The sequence below is a fragment of the Candoia aspera genome, chromosome 2 (assembly GCF_035149785.1).
Source record: "Candoia aspera isolate rCanAsp1 chromosome 2, rCanAsp1.hap2, whole genome shotgun sequence".
Taxonomy (NCBI): Eukaryota; Metazoa; Chordata; class Lepidosauria; order Squamata; family Boidae; genus Candoia; species Candoia aspera.
Genome location: NC_086154.1, coordinates 215331600 through 215359470, shown reverse-complemented (window position 1 = coordinate 215359470; position 27871 = coordinate 215331600). Strand labels below are relative to the sequence as shown.

At 36.2% G+C, this 27871-nt stretch overlaps 1 protein-coding gene across 2 annotated transcripts; it reads right to left on the bottom strand.

Annotated features, from left to right (window-relative positions):
• TRIM36 (tripartite motif containing 36) lies at positions 1–27405 on the bottom strand. Of its 2 annotated transcripts, none has more exons than XM_063295326.1 (10): positions 27173–27405; positions 20923–21160; positions 14590–14933; positions 10486–10632; positions 9381–9476; positions 7836–8089; positions 7121–7245; positions 5014–5307; positions 4005–4302; positions 1–2083 (listed from the first exon to the last, which is right to left on the bottom strand). In XM_063295326.1, the coding sequence occupies exons 1-10, from the start codon at positions 27197–27199 to the stop codon at positions 1717–1719; spliced, it is 2190 nt and encodes a 729-aa protein (XP_063151396.1). In that variant the 5' UTR covers positions 27200–27405; the 3' UTR covers positions 1–1716. The 2 variants fall into 2 exon arrangements, with proteins under 2 accessions (XP_063151396.1, XP_063151397.1); XM_063295327.1 differs by having other exon boundaries at positions 14590–14915.
• Positions 27406–27871: the final 466 nt, after the last annotated feature.

Genomic DNA, 27871 nt, shown 5'->3' with positions numbered 1-27871 from the left:
ATAAGAAACGGCCATTTTATTTGTTACTTTTATTAGAAAAAAAGAACTGGGAAAAAAACCTTCAGAAATGTTACATTTCCACTTCACAATATTTTCAGAACAAGGCCTTATGGGTTGCATTAAAGCTTCAAATATTTATTTTCTAAAAAACAGCCTACATGATGTACCTTTGCCTAGAGTTTGCCAATCACAGAGTGGTTATCAACTGATTTGTTAGTTATAGCAGCTACATTGTGGGTAATCCACACAAGGTTTAGCTTAGTCTGTATGTAAAGTGCAGAAAGTAGAAACTGTTTATTGTTTCCTTTTTTTCATTTATGTTGAAAATCAAATTATCACCACATGGCTAGATGTTTCCCTGGTCCCTTAAACTAAAGAAAAAGCACCAATTTTTGCATTGAGGAGGTCCTGACCATTCTACTTTTTCCAGCACAAATTACTGTTTTTAATTCAAACAATAGAATGCGTAAAGGCAGCAGAAATGTTCAGATCCACTGGGTGGATTAAATTGATGATTTAAGATTTACAGGCAGAATATCACTTCACTGTACAATAAATAATTACATCATAAATAAAAAAGTTTAAATTAATGCTTTGGGTTATTATTATTTGATTCAGAGTAACTAGCGCTTACCAGATCTTGGGAAACTACTGCATAGTTGATTTTTTTTGAAACAGTATTTCATACATAAAGTGTACTGCACACATTTATTTCCATAAAAACAAACAAAAAACCCTATGACCTGAAGTGCAAAGCTTCACAAACCCCTATTCAGAGCAATATTTTTCACACTCTTAAGTAGATTATATGGAGCTTTAGACAATTTTGTATGGATTGCTTCTTAGCTAATAGGTTTAGACTGATGATGATACCTTAAGGTCAAAGTGTTTCAAACTTAATTATCAGTGCATTTATTCTAAACACACTAAACACCTTAATTTTATGAAGTTAAGGATTAAATGTGCCAAAACCTTTTCTTAAAGAAAAACAAAAGTACAAGTTGTGTCTGCATTTTATCTCCCCACCCCCCATGACTTGCAGAGGTCTCAACCCCAAGGTCTGATGAAAAATTGCACTTATTTAAACATATTTAAATACAGCATACAGGAGATAACCTAAAATACTGAAAACACACATAAGAACCCTGCTTTTAATCAGTTACAATTACACCAGTTTTAAAAGTCAGCTATATGAATCACAATAAATCTATGTGAGATACAGCAACTGTGATTCATTATCTATCTCCCAAATGTTACCAGTTCTCTTGTAGCTTGGACTCACAAAGCACTTTGCTCTCATGCAAAGACAGTTTCTAAGACACCTGACCACTCAGTGTAGTCAAAATTAGCTCTTTCTGAAGTGAACAAATCTATAGCTACAAAAAAGAAGAGCCTACTTCCATTTGTTTAAAAATGGAATGTAAATGGCAGCAATATCAGGAAAGTAAGGATTTAAAATTAGACAGGCAGGCAGGCTTCCAGTTTGCAAAAGGCAATGAGGGTGCTAATCTGAGTATCCAAGGTCACTAAATGACAAAAGACAGTTCAAAGTTGTCTTCAGGTAGAGCTTTCTGGACACTAGACATTTAGTAGAGATGATTATTTTTCCGCTATTAAAAAACAAAAGAAAAACTGACTCAAAAGCAGGGGGTGCAGCAGATGCACTTGGAGTTATGATGTAATTAAGACACAAAGCTAAAGGTGGGTCCTTGGATATTACATGTCTTCATCCTGATACTGCAGGTATTTCACTGCAATCGTTTCTTCCAGATGAATTCCTGAGCTCCCCATCAGTGCAAAAGCTGGATACATTTTACCAGAGCATTCCACTGGACGTTCATAAAGACACTTCATCCGATCTGCATCATAGAATCCAATGTTGCCTTTGTCACAGTCAAGGCAGATTCCGATGCTTGATGGCATGGGAAGAACTCTGTTCACGGAATCCTTGGGAGCAGCTGAAGCAGATGATGCCTTAGGAATAAAGAATTTTTTCATGCCTATGGTTACCAACGTGAAAGGCTGCAAGGACTCAGCAAAGATGTCTTCACTCCCACTGTCATGACCACTGTCTTGTTCATACCTGAAAAACAAACACTAGTCATGCCACAATACTCAGGTTTTCAGTGGATTTTTCAGACTTCAGCACAATGTTCATACAATAAAGTTTGTAAAATCTTGTACAATATCACAGTGTGTTAGAGAAAAAATCAACACTTGTAGGAGGGAATTACATAAGAAAGGTGAATTCTGTTTCCTTTATTAAATATTTCTTGCAACAAACAGACCAGAAAGGTTCTAACTTATTAGAACATTTGAAATGATCAAAATGCTATTTCCAGATGAAACATTACAATACAGTCATGCTGGGGAAGCAATTTGACTGCAACCCTATTTCAGTGGAACCTCTTGGGGAAAAAATTCTGTAAGAAGCAATCCACCCCCATCCAGTACTCACCTCAGCTAGGGTATGCCAGCAGAAATAGAACTAAAACAAGCCCACTGCCCTCCAAAACCTGTTTGTATGGCACTTCAAGCCCCCTAATCTAGCCTGCCTAATATAGACTCGCTCATGTGTAGTATTTGTTATAACTAATCGGTATCACAACTACTGCATCTTAAAATCTTCTGATACTTAACAAAGCCTTATATAACCTAACCCAAGAGATTCCAGGGTGCCCTGCTGAACGAGACATGTACAGGATATGATCACAAACCCTTTACCTTATCACAGTCTACAATTCTTGAGATCTACCTGTCATTTCATCATTTCATTTCATTTCATCTCAACTTGCTATAAACAACTGACTTCTTTTAGGCTATAAGAAAACATCAGAATGATGTGAGTTCCAGATTCTAGATCTATTGTCTGACATTGTCAGAATACTCACTATGAGGGGTAATCTAAGCACAACTGGAGGAACCTGTGGCCTAGGGAATACATAAAGCTTAGAAAAAGGAAAGGGCATCACAATTTTTCAAGAGTTCCTTACAGCTATTGGAGGATGGCACATCTCACATATATGAACAGGATCATTTTCTAATACTGTATGTGATTGCAATGTTTTGTTGCAAGTCTCACTAATTAATATACCATTTAAACAGTTCTTTGTAATTTAAGTAATCTCTTCCCTTATTGGTATCTTAGTTTTATGAAATAAAGCAGAGTACTTTTTGTAAAGACTATAAATCTAAAAAAATCAAAACAGTATATTGCAAGCCAAATCACCATGGAAAATCTTAACCCCCCATTTCCAAACTAATTATGTGAAACAACAATAGAATTCTTATAGAGGCACATTCTTTCCCATGCGGGATTAGCCTGCTCTCAGATTGCCTTTTACTGTGATATAAATTTCATGTCTCGCTTCTAACCCAAAGATTTAGCTTTCAGCTATATGTATTCTTTTCTACATTCCATGAAGTATACTGGTTATCATCAAGTATATTTTCTTTCTTCTAAGTAAACATCATCTTCCAATTGTCACACTTCTTAAAATCATGGCACTCTGAATTAAGTAAGTGCATATATAAAAATTACAGATCTCTAATTTGGGGGAAGTACTCTAATTATTTTGCTAATCATATACACAAGTGTGTCAGTTTTAAGTATCCTAATATATGTGATATGTAATGGCTAAGACCTTGGATATACTTATAAGTATTATTGTTGCCGTTCCTGTTATTATTATTCTTATTTCTTTGAATAGCAGTCCTCCTTCCCTCAAAGGATACTCCAAATTGCTTTGGGAACCCTCAGCTAAATGAAAGCATGTGGGAATCCATTTGACACACATAGGTCTAAAGTTCCCTTGAGCATGAAGAAAAAAGTGGTTCTGTATTTCTTTAGATGCAGATCACTATCTAAAAATATTATCTTCCTTATTAACATCCAATTAATATATTTGAACTAATGGAAAAGAACCAAGCTATTAAATTAAATTACCACAGCAGAACTTAAGAGAAAATAAAATCCATAAAAACAATAGAAAGTGATTATTTACCTGGGGCTATTTAGTTCACAAGAATTCTGGAACCATTCTTGGATCTTAGCATCAGATGCAACTCCTACTTTCACAAGATATGAATAGGGCTCCACCCGGAAAGCCCAGAAATGCTTTCCTTTCACAATGCCAGTGTCTCCAATAATGTAGTCCAGGGCAGTATAACAGCCTTGTTGGATACGTTCAGCTTCCAAAAGCAGAGGAAACCCAGCCCTGCTTTCCACAACATTTCTTCTTGCATTCAGCATTAGACGTTCACTATTGTAGCCACATTTGTCATCCAAAAGAAAACTGAAAACTAAAAATGAATACAGTATTCGTTAACAGAATTACAGCTTCTGAAAATATCATAAAGGACCGAGTTAAAAAAAAAAGACTCTCTCCCACAAATTTCTGGGCTTCCCAACTACAATGACTCTGGGCATCTTAGCATGTACAAACAATAAAATCAAAATAAAACTCAGAACATAAGTGTCATCTGGAAGGAACAGCAAAGTGTTCAAAAAGATATATAGAGAGACAGATACATACAGTATATTGTATATATAGATATCTTGAACAGTATTTAAAGGAAGTGCTGTTGCTAAGGAATCTCAAGCATATAATACTATAATTTTTGTCACCATGTTTCTTCTGATGCATAAATTATTAGAAAATGGAGAGTAAACCAGCTAGCCCAGGCTGTTCAATTTTTGCATTTTATACAAATTGCTAAGGAATGCCTTTTTCCCTAAAAACAAGTATTACTTTATATTCACTGATACTAAAAATATTTTCTTCAATCTAATTTAAAAGTTCAATAAACTCAATACAAAGAATTGTATCATGGCATCTTATACCTCATTATAGCAATTTAAAGACTGAGAAGAAACAGTGGATACCATCTAACTTCTGTTTTGTGTAGACTTATTAAGCGTGGCTGTTTAAATTTATACCTAAAGTCTTTGGTTTCACTAAATGCAACAAGAGAACAGGAAGAAAAGCATCACATGTAGATTTTTTATTGTACCTGGAGCTGGTGGTGTGTGTAAGATAAGTTCTCTGCTCCATGGGCTACAGATAGATCCTTTATATCCTCTGACCCTAAAGGCATAGCTACTGTTTGTGTCAAGGTCAGAAATTATTTCACTCTTATTGCAAACTTCAATTTCTTGCCATGCTGAATTAGCATCTTCTTTATTAAGCTTGCGATACTCAAGTATGTAAGTATCAGCTGAACCTGTTCTCTGTGGATGATCCCAACAGATCAAAGCTTTGTTATACATTTTGCTCCGTTCCTCACTGATTTCTGGTATATCATTCCCTGAATTAAACATACAAGATGTTACATATAAAAATACATTTCACTCCATGTATATTCATAAAATTAAGGGAAGACGATGGGCAAACCACATATTTATTTGGCATGTACAACATCATCTTATTCAAGCGTTGTTATCTTCACCCCACATCTCCAGTCTATCTCATACAGCCAAGGTCCAGGCTTATCTAAGACCAGGTGTGTCTGAATCTAGAGCGGCCATCATTTCTGATAAGTAGGAACGCACTGAGATAACTTTTTGCACGTTACTCACCCACACTTACTACCCTCACCAAACCACAGTGCTGCTCATATCGTACTACTTCCCCCTGGCAAAAACATGACAACAGGGGTAGACAAAAATTGGGCTTGCCTGACATAGATGGCTGGGGAACACCTACTATGGGTCCCCATCACCCAGGAGATGTAATGAATAGAGGTCAGATTGCAGGCATCTTCTGTAGGGTTCCCTTCCTGTGGAACATCACCTACGCCCTAGTCACCTCCCATTTGGACTATTGTAATGCTCTGTACATGGGGCTGCCCTTGAAAAGTATCCAGAAGCTTCAGTTGGTTCAAAATGCAGTGGCCCGCATAGCTTTGCGCAAGCCTAGACTTGTGCATGTGTCACCTCTTTTGCAGGAGCTGAATTGGTTGCCATTTGCTTCCAGGTCCAATTCAAGGTGCAGGTTATCACCTTTAAAGCCCTACATGGCTTGGGGCCGAGTTATTTGAAGGACCACCGCATCCCGGTCACATCCACCCAGCCCACCAGAGCAGGGAGGCAGGGTATGTTGCAGGTCCCTTCAGCTAGGGAAGCACATCTAGTGGGGCCAAGGAAAAGGGCCTTGTCCATGGTGGCTCTCTCCCTTTGGAACATCATTCCCCCAGATATAAGATTGGCCCCCTCCTTGCTCCTTTTCTGGAAGGCCCTGAAGACATGGTTTTGTCAGCAGGCCTGGGGACCCCAGGCTACTTTGGAGCCAATGAAGTGGCTGATATGAATGTGTTTGCTGCTGCCGAGTGGCATCTATTGTGGTTTTATGGTTTTTAATTCTGTAAGCCACCTAGAGTCACTGTCTGTGAGCTGGGCAGCCTTATAAATTTGTTAAATAAATAAATATTCTGTTCATTGACCTGAGAACAGACCTGATCATTCTTCCAGAAGATTGGAAAATATCTGGCTCTTCCAGATGGCCTTTTGAGATTGACTGTGGTGTAATCAATGCCAAAATTAGTTTTATTGTACTCTACTATGATTTCTATTTTATTATCTTTGTATTATTATTGTATTCTTACTTGTAAACCACCTGGAGTCCAGTCAAACTAAAGCAGCGAATAAATTCCATAAACAGATTTTAAAAACCAAGCCTTGTTGGTTGAGGCTGCTGGAAATCATAGCTTGGCAATATTTGGAGGCCTACAGGTTACCCATATTAAACTGTCCAAAATGTTATTGATAGGTCCTGCTAGTATTCTTCTTTTATCCAGTCCCAATCTAAAGATGCTTTGCTCCACTGACAATATAAAATAATGGAAACTCCAGTATGCACACAGAAGCACCCAAACAGTATATGTGCACTCATATTTACCAGAGATGTTAGTAATAGCTTGTTCCTAATGGCCTATTTCTCTTCCTGTAAGGATTTTTTACTATACTAAGAAATTCCCATTGAGGGATAATCAAGTGTGTTCAACCAACTTTTGAAGAATATTGAATACTGAATCAAGAGCAAACTGTTTACAAATAAAATCTCTCTCTCACTGCCTCTCTTAGGTGGGGAGAGGTTAAATGTTTCTTCCTTTTTTAACTTACCATGTGAATGAAAACACATATTTTCAAGAGCATCCTGTTGCTTTTCTATGTCAAGAACAAAGTCATCAAAAGAAGCTTGGGCTGCAGGCCTGAAGCTCTTCAAAGATTCAGTAGCTTTTTGAATTCTATAGATAGAAAAAAATATTAGTAGTATACACACACTAACAAATTGCCTTTAAGGTTTTAATGTGAGAGAAAAAAATTGTGAACACATACCATTCAAGAACCGTACTAAAATACACGATTTTTTAATTTTTACTTCTAACTGAAAATTAGTAAAAAGAATTCTTTCACCAAAGAAAATTCTTCTTACAAATTCCTATATTATAATGAAATTAGTAACACTAGCAGCTGAATTATATAGTTCATATAAATTGGATAAAATTTTCAAGATGGTAAAGATATAATCCATCAAAAATTCTCCTGTGCAAACTAATTAAAATGAGTAAGAATGACACATGGATCTCATAATCTTGGATTATATCTTTGGATCCAAAGTAGACCACACAGCAGCAGAAAGCACTTTTACAGGTACATAAGGAAAACTGCTAGTTTTTGTGCCCGTCCCCACTACGCTGCATGCATCCCAAACCAGTGGAGTCTCTTGGAGTGTGGCTTGCAAAAGTACAACTAAAAGGACATTGGGAAAGTCCCAAGAGACATGCAGAGCATCATGCACAATTCAAGCCACTATGAAAAGAAATAAATGACATACCTCTCATGAAGCTGCTTTGCTGTTTGAACAAAACAGGATGGGTCTGTTTCTTTGAGAACTTCTTGAGCGTATCCCACTAAGCCATTATTTTCTAGAAGTCCCTGATACTCTTCTATTTGAGAATGCAATTTTTCCAGTCTTAAATGTTTGGATGCTTCTATAGCTCTGAGTGCAGTATTTTTCCTTTCTTCCAAAACACCAAACAGCTTATCAAAGCTATTAGAAGCTTCTTCCTTTGCTCTTTCACCATTGCACTGTTTTTTTTTAAGTTAAGATAGGATAATATATTAACTTTAAAAATGTTTTTCATTAGTTACCAGAACAATTTCAAGGAAAGTAGTCAGATTAATGCAATGTACAAAACCAGGATTCTTTATACATAGGAACATAGGCTAAAGTATTCGATGGACTGAAATAAGTTTGTTCATCTTTATGATTCTGAAGGATAGTTGTTTTAAACAAAACATTTAAACCATAATTTTGGGTGAAAAGTGAATTTAGATATACTTTACTTTCTATGTTACAGAGAGAAATTTACAGTCCAACTCTTTACACAAGAGCAACTAGCCATGACAAGCTACAATTGTGAACAAAGGGTTGCTCTTAAAAATTTAGACACCAGAACATCTGTGACAATTAGGGTAAATATATTAGGATGAAGAAACACTTTTTCTGAATTACTTCTCTGACATTAAAAACAGTCCAGATCTTAGGCTTCTAGAAAATTGCTAGAAAAAATAGAAAAAGACTATTTTTTAAAAGAACATGTTTACAACAGAAGCTTTTCAAAACTCTGTAAAAATTGAAGCATTTTCACTTTTCAGAATAATAAATTATGGATATTTCAATCTCACAATCTCAAAAACAATTTAAAGCAAACTATCTTTATGATAGAAGGGTTATTTTGTTGAAGAGAAGGGAACAGACGCTTTTTCAGTATGTAGGTGTTTAGCTCAATGCAAATACTGTTCCAATCAGGGCTGTCCTCTTTGACAAGGAGTCTGCAGCTCTTCCTTTTCTGGGCAAAATAAAAAGTGAACAAAATAGTTCTTTTCTACTTTGCACAAAACAGTATAATGGGCTAGTGGTGGCTCTGGTTGCCTCTTAATTGTGGCATATGTTTCTGAATATTTTGTATAGATTACCATGCTGTAGAGTATTTTTAGTCTGATTCAAAACAAGAGAATTTCTAGAATGAAGATAAATATTATCCGGCTATTTACTAGCCAAATATTTCATACTTGAAAGTCATAGTATCTAGCAATACATTTATAGGCAACTGTCACATATAACTGAATGACCAGTTTTAGCACAATTTTCTAATACAATGCAAACCTATTTGAGAAGCAGAAGCTATGTACCGTAGCTCTTCATTTTTTAAATGCAGTACGCAAGACCTTTAAATAAATTGGTCAAATTACAACTGCAAGTGATGTTTTAGTTTCAATGAAATGTAATAAATATTGTTCATGTAAAAATTCACAATAATACTAGTACTATTAAAGAGCCAAAGTACGGCCCATGGCAAAAATAAGTAGTTCTTACCTCAGCTTCTTTCATTAAAAGACCAAGCTCTGTAATTTGGGTTTTCACATGGCTCTCCTTACTAATGAGGTAGTGTATATCCTGTGAAAGTTTCTCCTATGAAAAATCATACTGTACTGGTTAAAAATGATTATAAAATTTTATTTTTTCATTTTAAGTTAGTGAATATAAGGAATTTTAATATTTTTGTTTTGCTATTGACAGTTCAGTTCAATAAACCATTGTCTCCTATATCATCTATTTAAACTGCAGCCCGGCAACTGTTTCAGAGTTAAATAAAAGTGCACTTAATTCAATCATGACATGAGAACAAAGAAGTGTGATGGGCCTTGGCATAAACTATGTATGTGCCAATGTCAATTTCATTTCTTCAAGTAAATGAAAGCTGCATTAAAAAAAAAAGAACAATATGCTCTTTTACTACCCATGGAGAAGCTTGTAGTCATCACTAATTCTAACTGCTTATTTGTTTGCTTCCAAATTAAAAGGGTTACTAAAAGGATATGGTATATAACCAGTCCATTAAAACCTGCAGTGAACCAAAACAACTTTAGCCAGTATTACATATTATCAAATTAAATCTGCTTTGTCTCTATTCCAAGAGCTAATTTAAAATGTTATTTGTCCCATCAAATCCATCATAAAACATTTGTCTATTTGAACAGATGGCATGAGCCAATGTAAGGTATTCAATGATACTGATTAAATTTAAATGTTCCCCTTCTAGGATATTAAAAATGTTACAAGCCACGGCCATGACCCTGTATTATTGCTTTATGGGTAGCAATACTCAAATGTGCCTAAATGTTAAAAACATCATTTAGACTGTAGATTTTTAAACAGTTGAAGTCCATTTTACTTCTGAGGAAATTTCTAACATTCTACACATATGACCCACTTGGGAAGCTGAAAATTATTAAGGCCTTCTGAACACAAAATTGTGGTATAAGTCAGAATCAAGTCAGAAAAAGACTGGACACTATTTAATTATCCCAGGTTTTTGTGACTTTTCATGACACATAGAATCAGTTGAACAAAACAGCTGCTTTACTCTTTGTAACACTAAGCGACACAGAACCAGCCAAGAAATGAAGAAAGAAGACACCTTGAGTGTTTTGTAGGCACTGCTCATGGTAGTCACTCTATGGTTTGCATGTGTACCACCCAATTTGCAAAGGTGACAAACAGGTCTTCTGCATATTTCACAGTACATATTTACTTTTTCCATTTCATGTTCCGGACACATCAAAATCTGAGAACAAAATAATAGAATATAAAATATACTTCAAGAACTACATAAATTGAATGAATAGTAACTGGGTAACTGTGAAGTAAAATCACAAGTATTTTCATTTCTGTTTTTCATACACATTTTGATGTTATTTACTGCATATATCAAAATTATTTTCTTCCTTTCTTATCAGATAGAATACTTGTAATATTTGTATGAAATCCATTCATACAAATGAATGGATTTGTACTCAAGCTATATTCTATTAAATTATAAAAAATGAATGCATTTTTAATATTCCATAAGACCATCGTATCTTTGTAAAGGAAAACGTTAAGATATCCTTGTGGAACTTTCTCTTGTTCTATACTGAAGAATTTCATGCTGGAATCTGTGTCTTTCCACCAACAGAATAAATATCTGCCAGCCAACAGACTCCCACAATCTCTTCTGGAGATTTTAGGGACACACTGCAGAGGGAAAAGTTGCATGAGGAAATATATCTGTAACACTGGATGAGACTTCGTAAAGTACTATTACTATAACTATATAACCTGCACATACCATGACCTTATTCTAAGGAATACTATATGCTCTGTTATTTTGGAGAATTTCAATCTCATTTGCTTCCACTGTCTTTTGAATAAATTTTGTTTCGAGTATTCAAACCTTTTCTTTCAGACCCATAAGTCTGGTTAGTTATAACTGCATTTCTGTTCATCTTTTAAAGTAAATGAAAGCAAGCTCCTTAACCATTTGCTTTGCATCAAAGTTTAATTTTTTTTTCAGTTTATTTTACTACACCAATTATAGTGTTTTTTTCTAAATCTAAGAATTGATTAATGGAAAATAATTTTTGGCTAAAGTACAATAATCTAGAATTTAATATTTTAAAGTTAGTTCACTTAAATAGATTTTTTTTCCCTGTTTGATTGTATCCAATTCTCAGAGACTGCCTGGACAAGTCCCTGCAGTTTTCTTGGCAAGACTTTTCAGAAGTGGTTTCTCATTGCCTCTTTCCTAGGGCTGAGAGAAAATGACTGGCTCAAGGTCACCCAGCTGGCTTTGTGCCTAAGGCAGGACTAGAACTCACAGTATCCTGGTTTCTAGACTGATGCCTTAACCATTACACCAAACTGGCTCTCCTAAACAGGATCGCAAGATTCCATTTACTTCTTTTTTTGAAGCCATTTAAAATAATTATCCTACAACTGGAACTAGCTGAAGAAGATCACCATCTTCCCTGAGATACTATATATGAATTTATTCTTCAATAGCTTTCCCAAACCAAACATTATTTTACAATTATAGATTTTCTTAACACTAATAGAAGGCACCTCCACTTACAGAGATATGTCAATATCCATAAAGCTGAAGCTGTATTCCTCTGCTGTAGGACATGCCATAATGGAAGGTTCTCTAATGTTAACAAAAGCATTTTCAAGAGGTAAGATAGGCTTACTGCATTTATAATATGGCTGGGAAATCCAGATGCTGTTGAAGTACGGTGATCAATTGGGGGAAAGAGTGCTCATTGCTCCTAGTTGTCTGTTAAATCACAAATTACCTCATCCATGGCAATTTATGTCATTTGTATAATTACATCATTATGCAAAACCTGTAAATTATGTCATTTCTGGTGACTTTCATCATTTGCATAATAAAGATGTAAATGGATGTAAATTACATAATTTGTGCATTTTGTTAGAGATGTTGCAAATAGCAACAAAAGATTAACATTAATGTAAATATAACTGTTCATCCAGACTATTTTGGTCCATTATATGCAAAGTCTGCTAAAATGGGGTCTATTAAACTGAGGTTTCAATATATAACTGTCACCATCCCCAATGGTGGTTGTGCCAATTTATTTATTTATTTATCTATTTATTTGATTTCTATAGATGCCCTTCTCAGCAAGTGACTCAGAGCAGCTTTGTATCTGCAACTCAACAATCTCCCTACCAGTGATTCATACATTTAATTATTTGATTCAAGCTACTATTTATATTAAAAGGGAATACAGATTTGATACTGGTTCAAGAGCTAGTGCAAATAAATGCAGTTACGAGCAAATTATAAACTGGAAACTAGGGAAAAAAATTAATAACTTGAACAGTGAAGGTTTGGAATAGTCCCTGAATAAAACTGAAAGCTACTGTATACCCCCTAATTTTCCTAAACTGCACAATTTCATACATTCTTTAAAAGAAATTTCGTATTAGACTTCAGTAGATAAATCTTATCCTCTCTCCCATTCATATTTCTGCCTGAAGAATTACAAGTTGTATTTAAAAAAAGAAACAGGAAGCAGTCACCCAGGATTCTCTTTGTTTGCTTACAAAGTCATGAAATTTGGAGATCACTTAAAAATGACAAGTTTTTTTTTGAAGTAAAACAGTAGTCTTGGGAATAGCATTACAAATCTGAAAGACATCTCCATACAACCTAAACTGATGTTGAGCAGGAAAGAAAGAAGAAATGTTCTGTCATATTCTGCAGAGCATGCTTACTTGAGACTTGAGGCCAGTTAACATCTGACTCCACAGTTATCCCACAAAATGATATAATTTGACTCATGCTGAAGTACAATCTATTTACATCATACAATGAGGACAAAACTGATCTAAAGTCCCACTATCAAGCAGGTTTCCTCACTCTGAACTACAACATTTGTTCAACAGCAGAAAATTTCACCCATGATGTCAGAATTGCTACTTTGTGATGTGCAGAGTTATTTCACAACATAAACTGAGCTACAGCTAGAGGTCACAAGACTAGCTCTATGTGCTGTTTTTTGCAGGATATCAACATTTCCCCAGTTTTCTGATCTTCATCCCATTTAGCAGTAAGAACATCTGTTTTCAAAATTTTAAGCATGACTTCTACCATGCTACCAAAAAATAAATCTGATTTCTTCTTTCACCCTATCTACAGTACTATAATCTATTTATGAAAGACTGTCAGAATAAAGTCCTTTACAATTTCTCTGAAACAGTGTAAATCAAATAGTAAATCAGGGATGGCAACATTTTCAACACAGAGAGTTCTACATAGGCTCTGCTTTTCCAGCAGTTGTATACAATTATTACAAAATATGGAAATAAGATATGGATCTAACAAGGATGCACACCTGGCATCTATGAAACCTATGTGTGAGCAGACATTATCAAACTTCCAGCTCTAATTTTTTTTAACTGGAATTTGGCCAACAGCGAAGCAAAGCAAAGCAAAGCAAAGCACAACCCCCTCATTTTTATTTCTAAGAATACCTCTGATCAAACATACTTTCAGTACATATTCTTAGAAAGCAAGTTTTAATAGCAGGGAATCACCTTTGTTTGTTTTGAAATGAGCTCATCCACCTACAAAGCGGTGGCTTGCAGAGGAAGAAAAAAATCCAATTCCACTAGCGGCACTCTACCAGCAAGGCCTCAAATTCCGTTCTAGCAGCAGTCAGTTTCTTAATCTAAATTTAAAACTGTTTACAAAATACTTAACATTTTAGGGTAACCATCTTTAAATATAATATTCTAACAGCATAAAATATCTCACTTTGCTAAACATACGAAGTAATAAAGTTAAGCCAAAGAAAATGACTAATTCCACAAAGGAATATAAATTAATATTAGATGCTAAAATACTTACATTTCAACTTATTTGAATATAGAAATCCAGCTATATGCACCTTTAAAAAATAAGAAATATAAACACTATGCTTCTTACCCTAAATCTGCTTTGGCAATTACACTAAACGGTACATTTCCTCCAAGTGCAGCTTATGCATATACTATATACGTTTCAGCTTGTTCATCAACATCTATAACACAAAGCTGAACTGTACTGTTGGAACATGTCTGTTAAGAGTATTAAAGCAATTGTTTCATAGCAACATTTAATGAAGAGTTGGTTTTAAATAAATACATATGCATTCACTTCTACGTGCTGATATGCACACTGAAGAAAAATACCACTTACTTTAGGTCTGAAATTGGTGGTTGGTCCCACATATTCATGTTGGGCTTTTAAAGTTCCCCAGGGATGATGTATTTTGAAGCATTCGTTGCAATAACTTGCACTACAATCCATGCAGCTCTTTGTGGATTCTTGTGCTGGAGGTTTACAGAGATCACACATAATAGCTGTGGCTGCCCTTGCTGCCTGCCTGTATCGTTCTACAATAGTTTCCAAGGTGACATTTCGAAATAGGCCACTGATGCCACGCTCGCCCAGATCTACATCATGCCGGCATCCTGGGCAAGGGAAGGTAGTTGTCCTAGGAGTCAATGAATTGCGTTTCCAACCTGCATAGATGGTAGGACCTGGTTTAATTACAATGCAATAAAAAAAAAAGTTTTACCTTGTCAAGAAATGAAGAAATGCTAAGCTACTGGGTTGCATTTTTTAAAAAATGCACACTATAGGCAGACACTAAATGAATGTCATACTGTTTAATAACTTTTCATATGAACTGTGAAATCATGACAACAAAGTAAAACAGAAAATTACACTAAATATTTTATAAATGGACAGCCCTTTGATCTATGAGTAAAATGTTGCAATGAATACATACATACATACATACATACATAATGTAGTAAAAACCATACTGGAAAATAGTATAATTTAACTGAGAAAGATCAGGTAATTGGAAAGCTTTGTTCAGATCCCTCCTTCTCTGGAAACTCACAACAGCCTTTTGTACTTTAGGGTCTTCCAACTGAATCTTTTGCAATTTTTTTTTTAATAAGGTATATACTGAATCCAATATATGCTGGTCGTGGAGCAGAAACAGGAAAAGAAAGAAATTGCTTTCAGAGCAGAGGGGTGATATAACTTGATTTCATTCCCAGACTGCAAGCAATTGCTAACTCGTCATTAAAATTACTGCATTTTAGATAGAACAGGCTTTTTTCCCATAAACATGAAAATATATGCATGTCACATACTTCAACATTAATAATATTCTTTTGGGCCTAAAAGAACAACAGTCCCTTAAAATATTACTCATGGAATCCTTTATAGGTTTCTACAGAAAGTTTATTTTTCCCACCTTTGATGTAAAAAATCTAAATATCACCACTGAGTTTAAGTAAATCTAGACAACTTTCAGATATTTTACATAGATATTCTTTCCCAGATTAAGGTTCTCACAATATATGTATTGTTTTGGAAAATTAGAACGGAAAGGTAAAATAAATTACAGGAATTCTTTACACAGAAAGAAACTTTTGAAAACAATTCTAAAATGTATGGAGAAGTGGTCATTCTCAATTACATTTACAATGGAACTCATTAAAATATTATTTTTTAACTAAATTACTATTATGTACTATTCGGACTCAGAACATCTGTATGAATCAAGGATAAAGTGATATCCAAAGAAACCTTCAGAAAAACGATTAGCATCAGATGCATATGAAAACTTGCAGTAACAGATACTAGTGCATTTATAAACTAATTTCAAATGATTATTAAAAAAGAATCATTTGTTTGGACAGTGGGTTTAATCTAGGTCACAGATACCATAGCACAACACACATGCATTTTTAAAATTAAAGTATAGTATGTTCTAAGCAAAATTTAACTCACAGCACAAACCTATAATGATCTACTGAGAAGTAAGCGCCACTGAGTTTCATGGGACTTACTTAAAAGTAATTTTAAATTACTTTAAAATCTAAATTACCTTTAAAATCTAAATTACCTTTAAAATCTAAGAAGCAGGAGGGTGTAGTGTATAGCATGCAACATGCAGTTAAGTGATGCCACAGAAGCAGTCTTAGGCTGACCAATTTAGAAGAAAATTAATTTAAGGCATTTTTATTCAAGCGGCGATTAAACAGATAGATATGAAAAATAAAATGCAACATAAATTGAAGTGCAGTGGTCAAGTTTAGATAGTATGATTTGAAATGTTTAGACAGTAACATGCTTTTGAAATGCCCACAAGTGCAAATATTTTCATTTAAGCCAAAACATTAAGTTAAATGCCTAGAACTGCAGCAAAATTAGTTAAAAATAAAAAGTGATAATGAAAACATGTGATGTGATGCTGATGATTGTTATAATCAGATCTAAGATGTTCTATCCCTTTTCATGTTGTCTATTTATATTTGCTTAAACTAAGGTATTATATGGCATTTTACCCTTATTTATACAGATATCACAGAATTCAGGTATTATTATTATTAGTGGCTAAGCAAATCTTCACTTGTCTGTGCAAGCCCTATTTGCATTTCTTATTTAGTAATAGTTAAAGCATACTAGCAGAACTAATATAAACTGCCAATGTGTTATTTGCCCTTGTGCTTTCTATTACACTTTATATCTAGAGGATGAATTTGAAAACTTCAGCTGGGCTAAACACAGTATGTCCCTGAGGTATCTCATGTTCCAATTAAGGTTACTGAATTCAATTTTAAACTACTAAAGAACTTAGTACCTGGACACTTAAAACATATATGAATCTACACTGAATTTAGTATCTGCTTAGATATCCTTCAATAAACATCCCCTTTTCATAGCACCAGAAGTATTCAAAATTTAGGTATACCCTTCTATTTTCCTCTACCTATATATATGCAGAACTTGATAAAAACAGTATTTGGTTGGCTGAGAAAAAGATGCTCATTTCCAACTGCCTTCTTCCACTTCCACATGACATGCAAGAATATTATCTGTGGTTGCAAGCCAGAAAGCCCTTTTAGAAACATACAATGTACTGAATGCATGCAACAAAGCTTCTACTATTCAGGGACAGAGCAATTATTATATTCAATGTTCTAATGGCTTTAAAAAAGTATTTCACCATACCACATGACAAAGTAGAAAAGGGATAATACACCCTTAATTTATTGTAGAGTTTTGAATCAACAATATCACCAGCATAGCACACAAAGAATAAGAAGAATCAATTTATGGGGTGTATTTTAAAAACACTCAACAAAATTAAGTCAACTGGATTCATATATTTGACACCAACAATGTTCTTCCTATACCAACAATGTTCTTCCTACCTTTTGATGAAATATTTTAAGATTATTAGAGAAAGACAAGGATTGATCTGGGAACTAGAATTGGAAACTAAATCACAGCTTGGGAATAAGAATGTTTGAATAGAATTAATTGGACATAATTAGAATAAAAGCATCTAAAATCTGTTACTCTCATAATGGAAGACTTTTTAGTTTCACTCATACCTTTCTGGAGTTCAATCCTTCTAACAAAAATTAATTTTGAAAGACAGACTTAATCTACAAGCAATATATTGCTTGTGTCTATACCGTATTTTCAAACATACTATGTTTATATCCCGCCTATGAATCTTTCATGTGAAGAGGATTGAAACTGAAGGCTCTCGCAAAACAAGATGAGTTTGTAGAATCCCAACCATTTTTATAGCAACAATTGTTCACCGCCTAACCCTAACCCTAACTCTAGGTTTAAGCCAATCCATGAAATGCACCTAGTCTTCGACTAAGCTCAGATACTCACCCCTTACTTTTTTCTGATATGATTGAAGGGATAATTAATTTAGATTAGCTGTAATTTAGTGTATTCTCTTAAATTTAATTTATGTTTAATCTCAATTACAGCTAGTAAAATAAGCAAGCTTCATAAATGGCTTGTTTCCATTAACCCTAACTGATCAAAACTATATTTTGTCCAAATTTGGATGGCAAGGCAAGCTACAGCTAATTATTAGTTAAAACTTGTAACCTCCACCTTGCAGCCCTATCAGAGTTGAGGAAGGAAATACACAGGCCCAGAGGAAGCTAGGGTTCTTTTTTAAAGCCTATGCTTTAACACAGCATTCTCCACTCAGGACCTTTCAGAGAATTCTGGAAGTTGCAATCCCAGTATACCTGAAGGGAAAGGATGTTTATATCTAGAGGGTGTCAGTTGTAATCCCAATATATCTGGAAGGGGGCAAGTTGGGTAAAACCACCAAATCAATCCAAAAAAATTTAGAGGCTGGATATAGAGAGAATGAGATACTATTTTTTAACTATGAGTAAAAACAGGAGCATAATATTGTATTACTCTTTCCAGAAAATAATGAAAATATAAACCTGATAGCAAAAATCAGTGTATGGGATACATCATTTACTCCTTTGCCATTTATTTCCTCTATAATAGAATCAGATTAGAATTAATTACTTTACTAATGAATTTAAAAGCTGCAACTGACATCCATACTTTTAAAAAAAATAATTCGTGTCAAAGGAACTCAGAACATCAAAACCAACAAAACTTTTCACTTCGGACAACAATGTAAGTTGTCACCTTGGTAGCATTAGAATCACTGTACCAAAATTCAAAAGACCATTTTTTTATTTCTAAAGATAATCTTTAATGCATGGAAGTTTTATATCATCTAATGAAGGTGTGATATTATGCATTTGAATCCAGGTGACCTTTATATGCATTAGCAAAATTAAAATAATTTTTGTTTGCAATATTGCCCAACTGATAATTTTGGACTTGACCACTGATACTTAAAATAATTATACTAAACTTAGTATAAGACCCAGGTTCTACCAAGTATTGTCTACAGCCAAATAAAAGGAAACATTTCTACCTCTCAACCCATGCGACCTCCTCTGTGAGGCTGTAAACAGTGAACAGAGAATCATTTTTAGAAGAAAAGTAAGGATTCCGTACAGGTTTACAATGGTATGCTGGATATAACACAGCATCTACCCTTATTTCATAACAGGAAATTGGCTTAAGTTACAAGCCATGCACACTTATTTGGAAGTTTCATTATGATTAATGGGACTGACATTTGAGTAAGCAAGGATCAGAGGGATGAAGAAAAGATCTATCACCATCTATAACTGAAAGATAGAATTATTATTAGAAAATAGTTTATTTGTACTTTTAACTATAGAACTGCTAGGGTTTCAAGCATTTGTTTTTTCATTAAAATGTGATTTCCACAATAAAATAAACTCTATTTTATGAATAACCTTCTAATCAAGCACACATCAAGCTAACCAACTGAATCAAAATTCGTAACTTCTGTGCTTCTGTAACACCAATAACATGTTCTCTCTAATATATAGACAAACAATTACAGGAGTTACTTTGAAAACATTATTTGATTATTCAATTAGGGCAGCATGAAACTTGCCAAATCTGTATTTAACTAGATTCTCAAGGACACAAACAGTAAGAGGGAATTTGGAACTAGAACTTATAAACTCCTGATTGAAGGCAACCAGTTAATATTCATATTTTATACTCAAGGACGCTTATACAGTTAGTAGGAGGCCAGCCATGTCTCATTACTTTTTAATTTTCAATTCTAGTTAAAACTGCTAAAATTACTGGGAATCAAAAAATGATGCCTATCTGTCGAAAATATTCAAAGATCCATTAGTGGCTATCAGTCTATCATCCTGGACAGCACCAGATCCAATAACATGAAAATGACCATAACTCAGTCACCAAAGCGTATGCTTCATATGCAAAAGATCACAGTTATATCCTCTTGGTATCCACATTCAAAAGGAAAAAAGAAAATATGTGATGAACATGATCTCTGCCTTAAGAGTCTAGCCAGCAACTGCTAGTCAGAATAAACAGTTCTGGACTAGATGAATAGTTTGATTTGTTAGGTTGCTGAAAACATTTTACAATTCTAGCTGGGTTTATGAAGAATTCCACTATTGTATATGCAGATGAAGTCAAACATAGCTGAGTAGAGAAACAAGTACACAAATCAATACCATGATCCTAGCTACTCTTCCTAGGATTACATTAATTTACATGGGCTTATTCCTTAGTAACTTTATTCAGAATGCAAGAACCTGGAAATTAAATAAGCACAAATATATGGCGCATTCTTAGAAAAGTGAAGATGCATATACTATAAAGTAATTAAGCATTGTATTCAAGTAAGCAAGTTTACCAGAACAATCTGATGATACTATGTGTATGTGCATAGATACACAACAGATATAAAACCTATTTGTTGGTATATTAATACCCTAACCCCACCTTGACAACAACGCAGCAACAAAGCATCATTTTACACTTTTTTACTGTGTTGGTTATTTACAAATACATTGTGCAATTCACACCATACTAATCGAGTGTTTATATTACAGTATTTTTGGTGTTACATCAAAGGCTATCTACTTGCTTAAGCATTTTGACTGTTTGACTAAGCTGGGTGTAGCTGTCATGACATGTTTATTATTGTATTTTGATGTGGTTTGATTAAGGTTATTCTTTTATTCTGTAACTTACCATGTTACTTTAAGAAGAAAAAAAAATTTTTAATAGTGTTTTTTCACATACCTGATCTATTAACCCTGTCAATTCTATCCAAGCTAGGGGAATTCATTCTACTGCGAGGGCTACTATGATTGGAAGTTTCTGAGGCAGCATCATTGAACGAATCTTCAAATGTTAAGTACAGAATTTCTTTTACACATTTGTGGCAGATACTATGTTGACAAGGGAGAATAAGTGGATGGGTAAATAACTCCTTGCATGCTGGGCAGATGAGTTCTCGTTCAATATTCTTAATGGTAACCTACAAACAAAAAGAAATGAGAAACTGATAAGGAACAGCATGATGGCTACATAGACAAATAATGTACACTATTTCAATCAGGTAATTTTAAAGAAATGAAAATATGAATATGCTGCACTTTTCGATTTTGACATTCAGCATCCAGATAACCTGTAGTTTCCATTAGAAAAAGATGTTAATATAATAACTAAAGACAACAAAGACTGCTATTCTGATTCAGAGATTAATTAAATGCAGTCAAAAATGAAGTACTAACTTCACACATTTAATAACAGCAAGAACATAACATGAAATGGGAAAGAATATAAACTATGGCCAAAGAACATAGAGGATAGGGCTCCAACCAGTATGGAAGCTTATAAACTGCCCTGGAAGGAAGGCTGACTTCTTGAGCTTAGTGAAAAGAAACTGAACTTTACTCTGAGCAAGAAAAAGGCTTTGCAAAAACCCTGATGTATTATGTGTTTGTCTAAAGTATATGTATAGCTACAGCATGGCTAAACTGAAGGGGAAAAAAGGAAAAGTAATGGATTATATAGCAAACACCAATAAAGCTATTTTGTCATTCTTCCGTACCATTAATATTGCACTCTAACTTACCTGAGTGTTATACTGAGTAAACATGAATAAGCTTGTAATAATTTTTTTCTATGTTTAATAAATGCTGTAAAACACAGGTAGTTTTTCTCAGAGGTTTGGACTTATTTTTACTCTGCAGAGTACTATCACTTGTACTGGTAAGACATGGTATCTTCTATTTGCGCACATTCTCTGAATGCTGGAGAGCACCATACAAAAGTAAGGCTAACACAAACTTCTAAAAACCATGTTTTGAAGCAACATGAAAAAATATATACCTGAGTTTTGTTTCCAACTAAAAATGTGAGGCATCTGATTATAAATACGGAAAGTAGTATTATGTTTTCTGTATACTGTACCATTTCATACACACATATAAGCCTTTCATGTTATTTCCTTTTGGAGAAAGCAGTATTATATAAAGCGGAGAAAAGGAGCAAGAAATAATAAGCAAAAGAAATTAAAGAGAAAAGAAAAGAAAAAAGAAATGGGTAAATCTAGGTTACACAAATACAATCCAGTGTAAGTCATCATACCTTTCTATCCTTTCAAACCATCCTTGTTTCCAACATATTTATGTACTTGCTTCTATCATTTCCATACATTCAGTAAATGTACATCTACTAAAACACATTGTATGAAAATGATGTACATTTAAACATCACAACAATCAACTTGAGCTTCCTTCTCTTTAGGTAAAGGTAAAGGTTTCCCTTGACGTAAAGTCCAGTCGTGTCCGACTCTAGGGGGCGGTGCTCATCTCCGTTTCAAAGCCTTGGAGCCAGCGTTGTCCATAGGACACTTCCGGGTCATGTGGCCAGCATGACTCACGGAACGCCGTTACCTTCCCGCCGAAGCGGTACCAATTAATCTACTCACATTTGCATGTTTTCGAACTGCTTGGTGTGCAGAAGCTGGGACGAGCAACGGGAGCTCACCCCGCCGCGCGGTTTCGAACCGCCGACCTTCCGATCGACAGCTCAGCGGTTTAACCCGCAGCGCCACCGCGTCCCTTCTCTTTACTCAGAAATAAATAAAATGAAACATGTTCTATTACTGTATATTCCACTACAACACTTTCTCTGATTAGCATCTAATCAAGCATTTGCAAACCACAATTAATCACTTTATATCAACTAATCCAGCAAGGCACAAATTTAACACTGCAGTGTCTTTTTAACTATTTTACATATATATGTATGTTTGTTTGCTTCTTCTTTATGATGCTGTTTCTTACTTTTAATGTGTTCTTGATATACTGTTCCCCTAAATAATTTTAAAATTATAATTAAAAAATATTGATTTACTATATTTGTTAACCACCCCAATCTTATGACCCTCGATAGTATATAATGGAGTTAAAAACAAACCAGGGATAAACAGATCTTAAAATGAGAATTATTTTGACTATATTACAAGCTTTTTCACCTCTTGCAGAAAACCAAAAAGCAAATAAATAAAACACTACAGAAAGAACAAATGCCAAAAACAATCTCAAAACGTTTCTGAGAGCTGCACTTTCACAGTGACACCATGGTATGGCAGTAAATGCCTTAAGAATTTATCAAACCACTTAAGCTATAAGAATTAATGTCACTTGTTAGAAAACTATTTTAGCCTAAATATTTAACAAAGGCATGCATATTCTAAACAATTTATCACTAATTGTATTTTTAGTTCTAAAGATAGTACTAGATAGACTGAAGCGCATGTGCTTTAAATAGACATCTAATAAGCATATGGCAGTTTCTTTGCCTCCTTTCCAAAAGGATTCTGAAGAACAAGCAAGCACATGGTTAGAAAAGAAAGATGCTTGTCCCAGTTACAGTTCAGTCAAAATAAATCATAGCCTGGTTGAATAAATCAGGAGAGGTATTCTGCAAGTTTCAGCACATTGTCTTTTGGGAATAGCTATTTGCAAAGTCAGCTGCCAAAGATTCAGTGTGGGATAGTCAAGTTACTATTCATTCTCAAGAAGCACCACACAAAAAAAATCACTTTCCACTTATCCAAAGAAAAAAGGGAAATGAGAGAAATAGGGTTCTATGTTAGTCTGTAATATGTTGACTAGAGACAGAGTACTTTTTCAGTAAACTGAAAATGTGATGATAGATGGATAGATGCATTTTTGTCACACTGTTATTCGTCAAAGGAGCTTTGAAGTGTCACAAGCTGCAATCTGATCTTTCAAAACATATTTGTTCTGACATAAACAAAAGACATAAGATAAACCACCATCTCTTCATATATTTACTCAAATTCACTAAATAAAGATTAATTAATAAATTTTTCACTGTTTAAACATAGATTTCCACTCATATTTTAAATTGACATTTCTTAAGGAGGGATTGCACCTTATGGTACTGATACTCCCTTTTAGTTTGTGTAGCTTGACAATATGAACAAGCTGCTTAAAGGTTAAGACTTAACACTTATACCCTAGAATGGTGATCATCTTATTCTTCTGAAAGCAAACAAAATGAGTTAAATGTTGGAGTTTGTAAAGCTTTCCTTGAACTATGAGTTTTCTTCCACTTTGGAAAACGCAGTAATCTGCCTTTTTAAAATCTACCTTGGATGCTATAAAGCTGAACCACTGCTGTTCAGTGTTGTTGTTTATTCGTTTAGTCGCTTCCGACTCTTCGTGACTTCATGGACCAGCCCACGCCAGAGCTTCCTGTCGGTCGTCAACACCCCCAGCTCCCCCAGGGACGAGTCCGTCACCTCTAGAATATCATCCATCCATCTTGCCCTTGGTCGGCCCCTCTTCCTTTTGCCTTCCACTCTCCCTAGCATCAGCATCTTCTCCAGGGTGTCCTGTCTTCTCATTATGTGGCCAAAGTATTTCAGTTTTGCCTTTAATATCATTCCCTCAAGTGAGCAGTCTGGCTTTATTTCCTGGAGGATGGACTGGTTGGATCTTCTTGCAGTCCAAGGCACTCTCAGAATTTTCCTCCAACACCACAGTTCAAAAGCATCGATCTTCCTTCGCTCAGCCTTCCTTATGGTCCAGCTCTCGCAGCCATATGTTACTACAGGGAACACCATTGCTTTAACTATGCGGGCCTTTGTTGTCAGTGTGATGTCTCTGCTCTTAACTATTTTATCGAGATTTGTCATTGCTCTTCTTCCAAGGATTAAGCGTCTTCTGATTTCCTGACTGCAGTCAGCATCTGCAGTAATCTTTGCACCTAGGAATACAAAGTCTTTCACTGCTTCTACATTTTCTCCCTCTATTTGCCAGTTATCAATCAAGCTGGTTGCCATAATCTTGGTTTTTTTGAGGTTTAGCTGCAAACCAGCTTTTGCACTTTCTTCTTTCACCTTCATCATAAGGCTCCTCAGTTCCTCTTCACTTTCAGCCATCAAAGTGGTATCATCTGCATATCTGAGATTGTTAATGTTTCTTCCAGAGATTTTAACTCCAGCCTTGGATTCCTCAAGGCCAGCTTGTCGCATGATGTGTTCTGCATACAAGTTGAATAGGTAGGGTGAGAGTATACAGCCCTGCCGTACTCCTTTCCCAATCTTAAACCAGTCTGTTGTTCCGTGGTCTGTTCTTACTGTTGCTACTTGGTCGTTATACAGATTCTTCAGGAGGCATACAAGATGACTTGGTATCCCCATACCACTAAGAACTTGCCACAATTTGTTATGGTCCACACAGTCAAAGGCTTTAGAATAGTCAATAAAACAGAAATAGATGTTTTTCTGAAACTCCCTGGCTTTTTCCATTATCCAGCGGATATTGGCAATTTGGTCTCTAGTTCCTCTGTAGTGTAAAATGTATCATTTTGAATGACCAAGTGGTGATCTTTCAACTTTGGTTTTGGATTTGGATTTGAAGCTATTTCATCCTTCTTTCAACTCAGTTTTCGAAACCATGTCCCAGAGCGAGAAACGATCTGTGCTTGGAGACGGACGGGGAAAGTATTATTTTATTTGTCACCCTAGATCATTCAGAGATGTTTAAACCATTGGGCATGGTATCGATCTGGATCGCTTTTCCAGAGTAGTATTTAGGAGGCATGATATTACAATGGAGAACTGTTTTCAGAAAATTGTATTAGAATGCATTTTTTTAAACACTGACCTTTGATATCTAGGCTTTTATATGGCCTTTAAGGCACTCCAAGACACGCTTAATTATGCTTTTCAAAATTTATATAAACTTGCTCTGAGAAATCCCTGGAAGGCTTGACCTAAGATACCATGAACAGTCCAACTTCTCTTCCATCTACTAATCCCTGGAAAATCCTTAGTTAAGGGTTTCAAGGCAGCTCAAAGGAGGATGAAGATAAAATAAATGAAGCATAATCATTACAGACAGAAAAACTATTGTATAGACTGTTTATACAATAGAAATTTGGGGGGGGGAAGTCCTAAAGGAGTTGCAGTGAACAACTAGGCATTAAGTTGGGGTTCACTAATCCAGGTGACGTTGATGGCTGGGGGAATGCTGTTTCCACTTCAGTTTGTTCACTAGTAACAACCTTGGCATCAGTTTCCCACATCCTGGTTTCATGCAGACTAAAGTGTAGTCTAATATTTTGATTTGCATTGTTCATCCTTATTCAAGAAACCTGGATACAACTACAGTAATACATATAGCATCTGAGTAACAATGTGGAGCATAGTCTTCTTTTGCCTCAATTTCCCTCTCATCTTCTCAAGTGCATTTGCATATATTCATTCATCTACTTTGCTGCATGTATACTTTAGAAAGCAAGACTGAAATCATCTTGTTTGCATGTGAAAAGTAATTCATGACTGAACTAACCCTGCCTTGTCAATACTTACACACAGTGAAAAGCTGGAAGATGGACTGCACCTTCCCAGCCTAGATCAAGAGGGCATGAAGGACTGACACACTCACTTGCTCTCTCACACAAGATCCATTAAAGTGTTTTCACCACATCTGCAGCAATGCAGACATTCCTGAAAGATCTGAAACAAGTCCTGGCCAAAGACTGATATAGCTGACAGCTCCTCCTTGGGATAGAGTCCACCAAACGCTCAGCTACACACTATGAGTTTGCACAATGCTTTGGCGGAGGGCACAACACCCCCAGTCTCCAAGCCTATGTCTTAAAGCAAACAAGGGGGTGAGAGAAGAGTCAGCGTTCAAGTCGAGGACGGGGCGGGGGTGCGGATATTTGGCAAGCCAGCTGCTGAAAAGGCGACCACAATCTCTTCAAAGAAGAGGGCGGAAAAGGCTACCAGTTCTGCTTTTGCAGCCGGGCCATGGGAAGAAAGAGAGGGGAAGCCCTACCGAGATAGAGCTCCCTCCCTCCTCACGGTCGGGAGAAAGCCATGGTCAGCCTTACAGGTCGGGAGAAAAACCCAGAAATCCACCCCCTCCCCTTCGAAAAGACGACCTCCGGGGACCCTCCCGTCTCCCTCGATCCGGGATTCCCCCTCAGGAGCACTCACGACGGGTTCCAGCCGGTCCCCTTCCATCCTGGAATCGTCACTACCACTGCCGCCGCTTTTGGCCCCGGACGGTTGAGCCGACGGTGCCCGGGGCGCGCGAGTCTGTTTCTCTCGCTCTCTTCGCAGACTCTCGGAACCGGTCGAGTCCGCCCTTCCCCCCCCAGAGCGCGGCGCGAGGGAAGGGAGCGAGAGAGCACGCGCGAAGCGGCTGCGAGGCGCCCAGCAGCTGCCACTGCTGCCCCTAGGAAACTCCGACGCCGGGCGGGCGGGGAGAGGGAGGCGGGGCAAGGGGAGAGGGGCCACGCCACAATGGGGGCGGGGCGTCAGCGCCACCTGGCACCTTTGTTGAGCCGCCGCCAGCCTCCGCGCGGAGGCTGCTTTCGCCGCCTTTCTCTTTCAAGGAAGGGGCGGGGGACGGAGATCTACGGAGTGAGTCTCCTCCCGGGTACACCTATGTGTAGGAGCCAGGGGGTGGGGCAGTCCGGCTATATCCCCTCTCTGGAAGAGTGTTGGGACGGCCATGCCTTCCAGTCGGGCTCGAGCTGGAATCGCTGCCGTCAGTTTCCAGCCAGACGGAGTCTCCAGGGAAGTCGGCAAGGGCAGTTTTTCTCGGAGTTACAAAGTGGACTTCACCTAACTGGATTTCTGTCTCAGCGGTCAAAAAGACGGGGGGCCGGGAGGGAGGAGAGAGGAGGGAGA

Bases quoted from the DNA above. Each gene is read 5' to 3' on its own strand.
- TRIM36 (XM_063295326.1), bottom strand. From the start codon at position 27,199: ATGGAAGGGGACCGGCTGGAACCCGTC. The intron at 14,934-20,922 runs GTATGTGAAAAA...TAATTAAACCAG, and splicing joins TGACAGGGTTAATAGATCAG to GTCCTACCATCTATGCAGGT. The intron at 2,084-4,004 runs GTAAATAATCAC...TTTGTTTTTCAG, and splicing joins TGTGAACTAAATAGCCCCAG to GTATGAACAAGACAGTGGTC.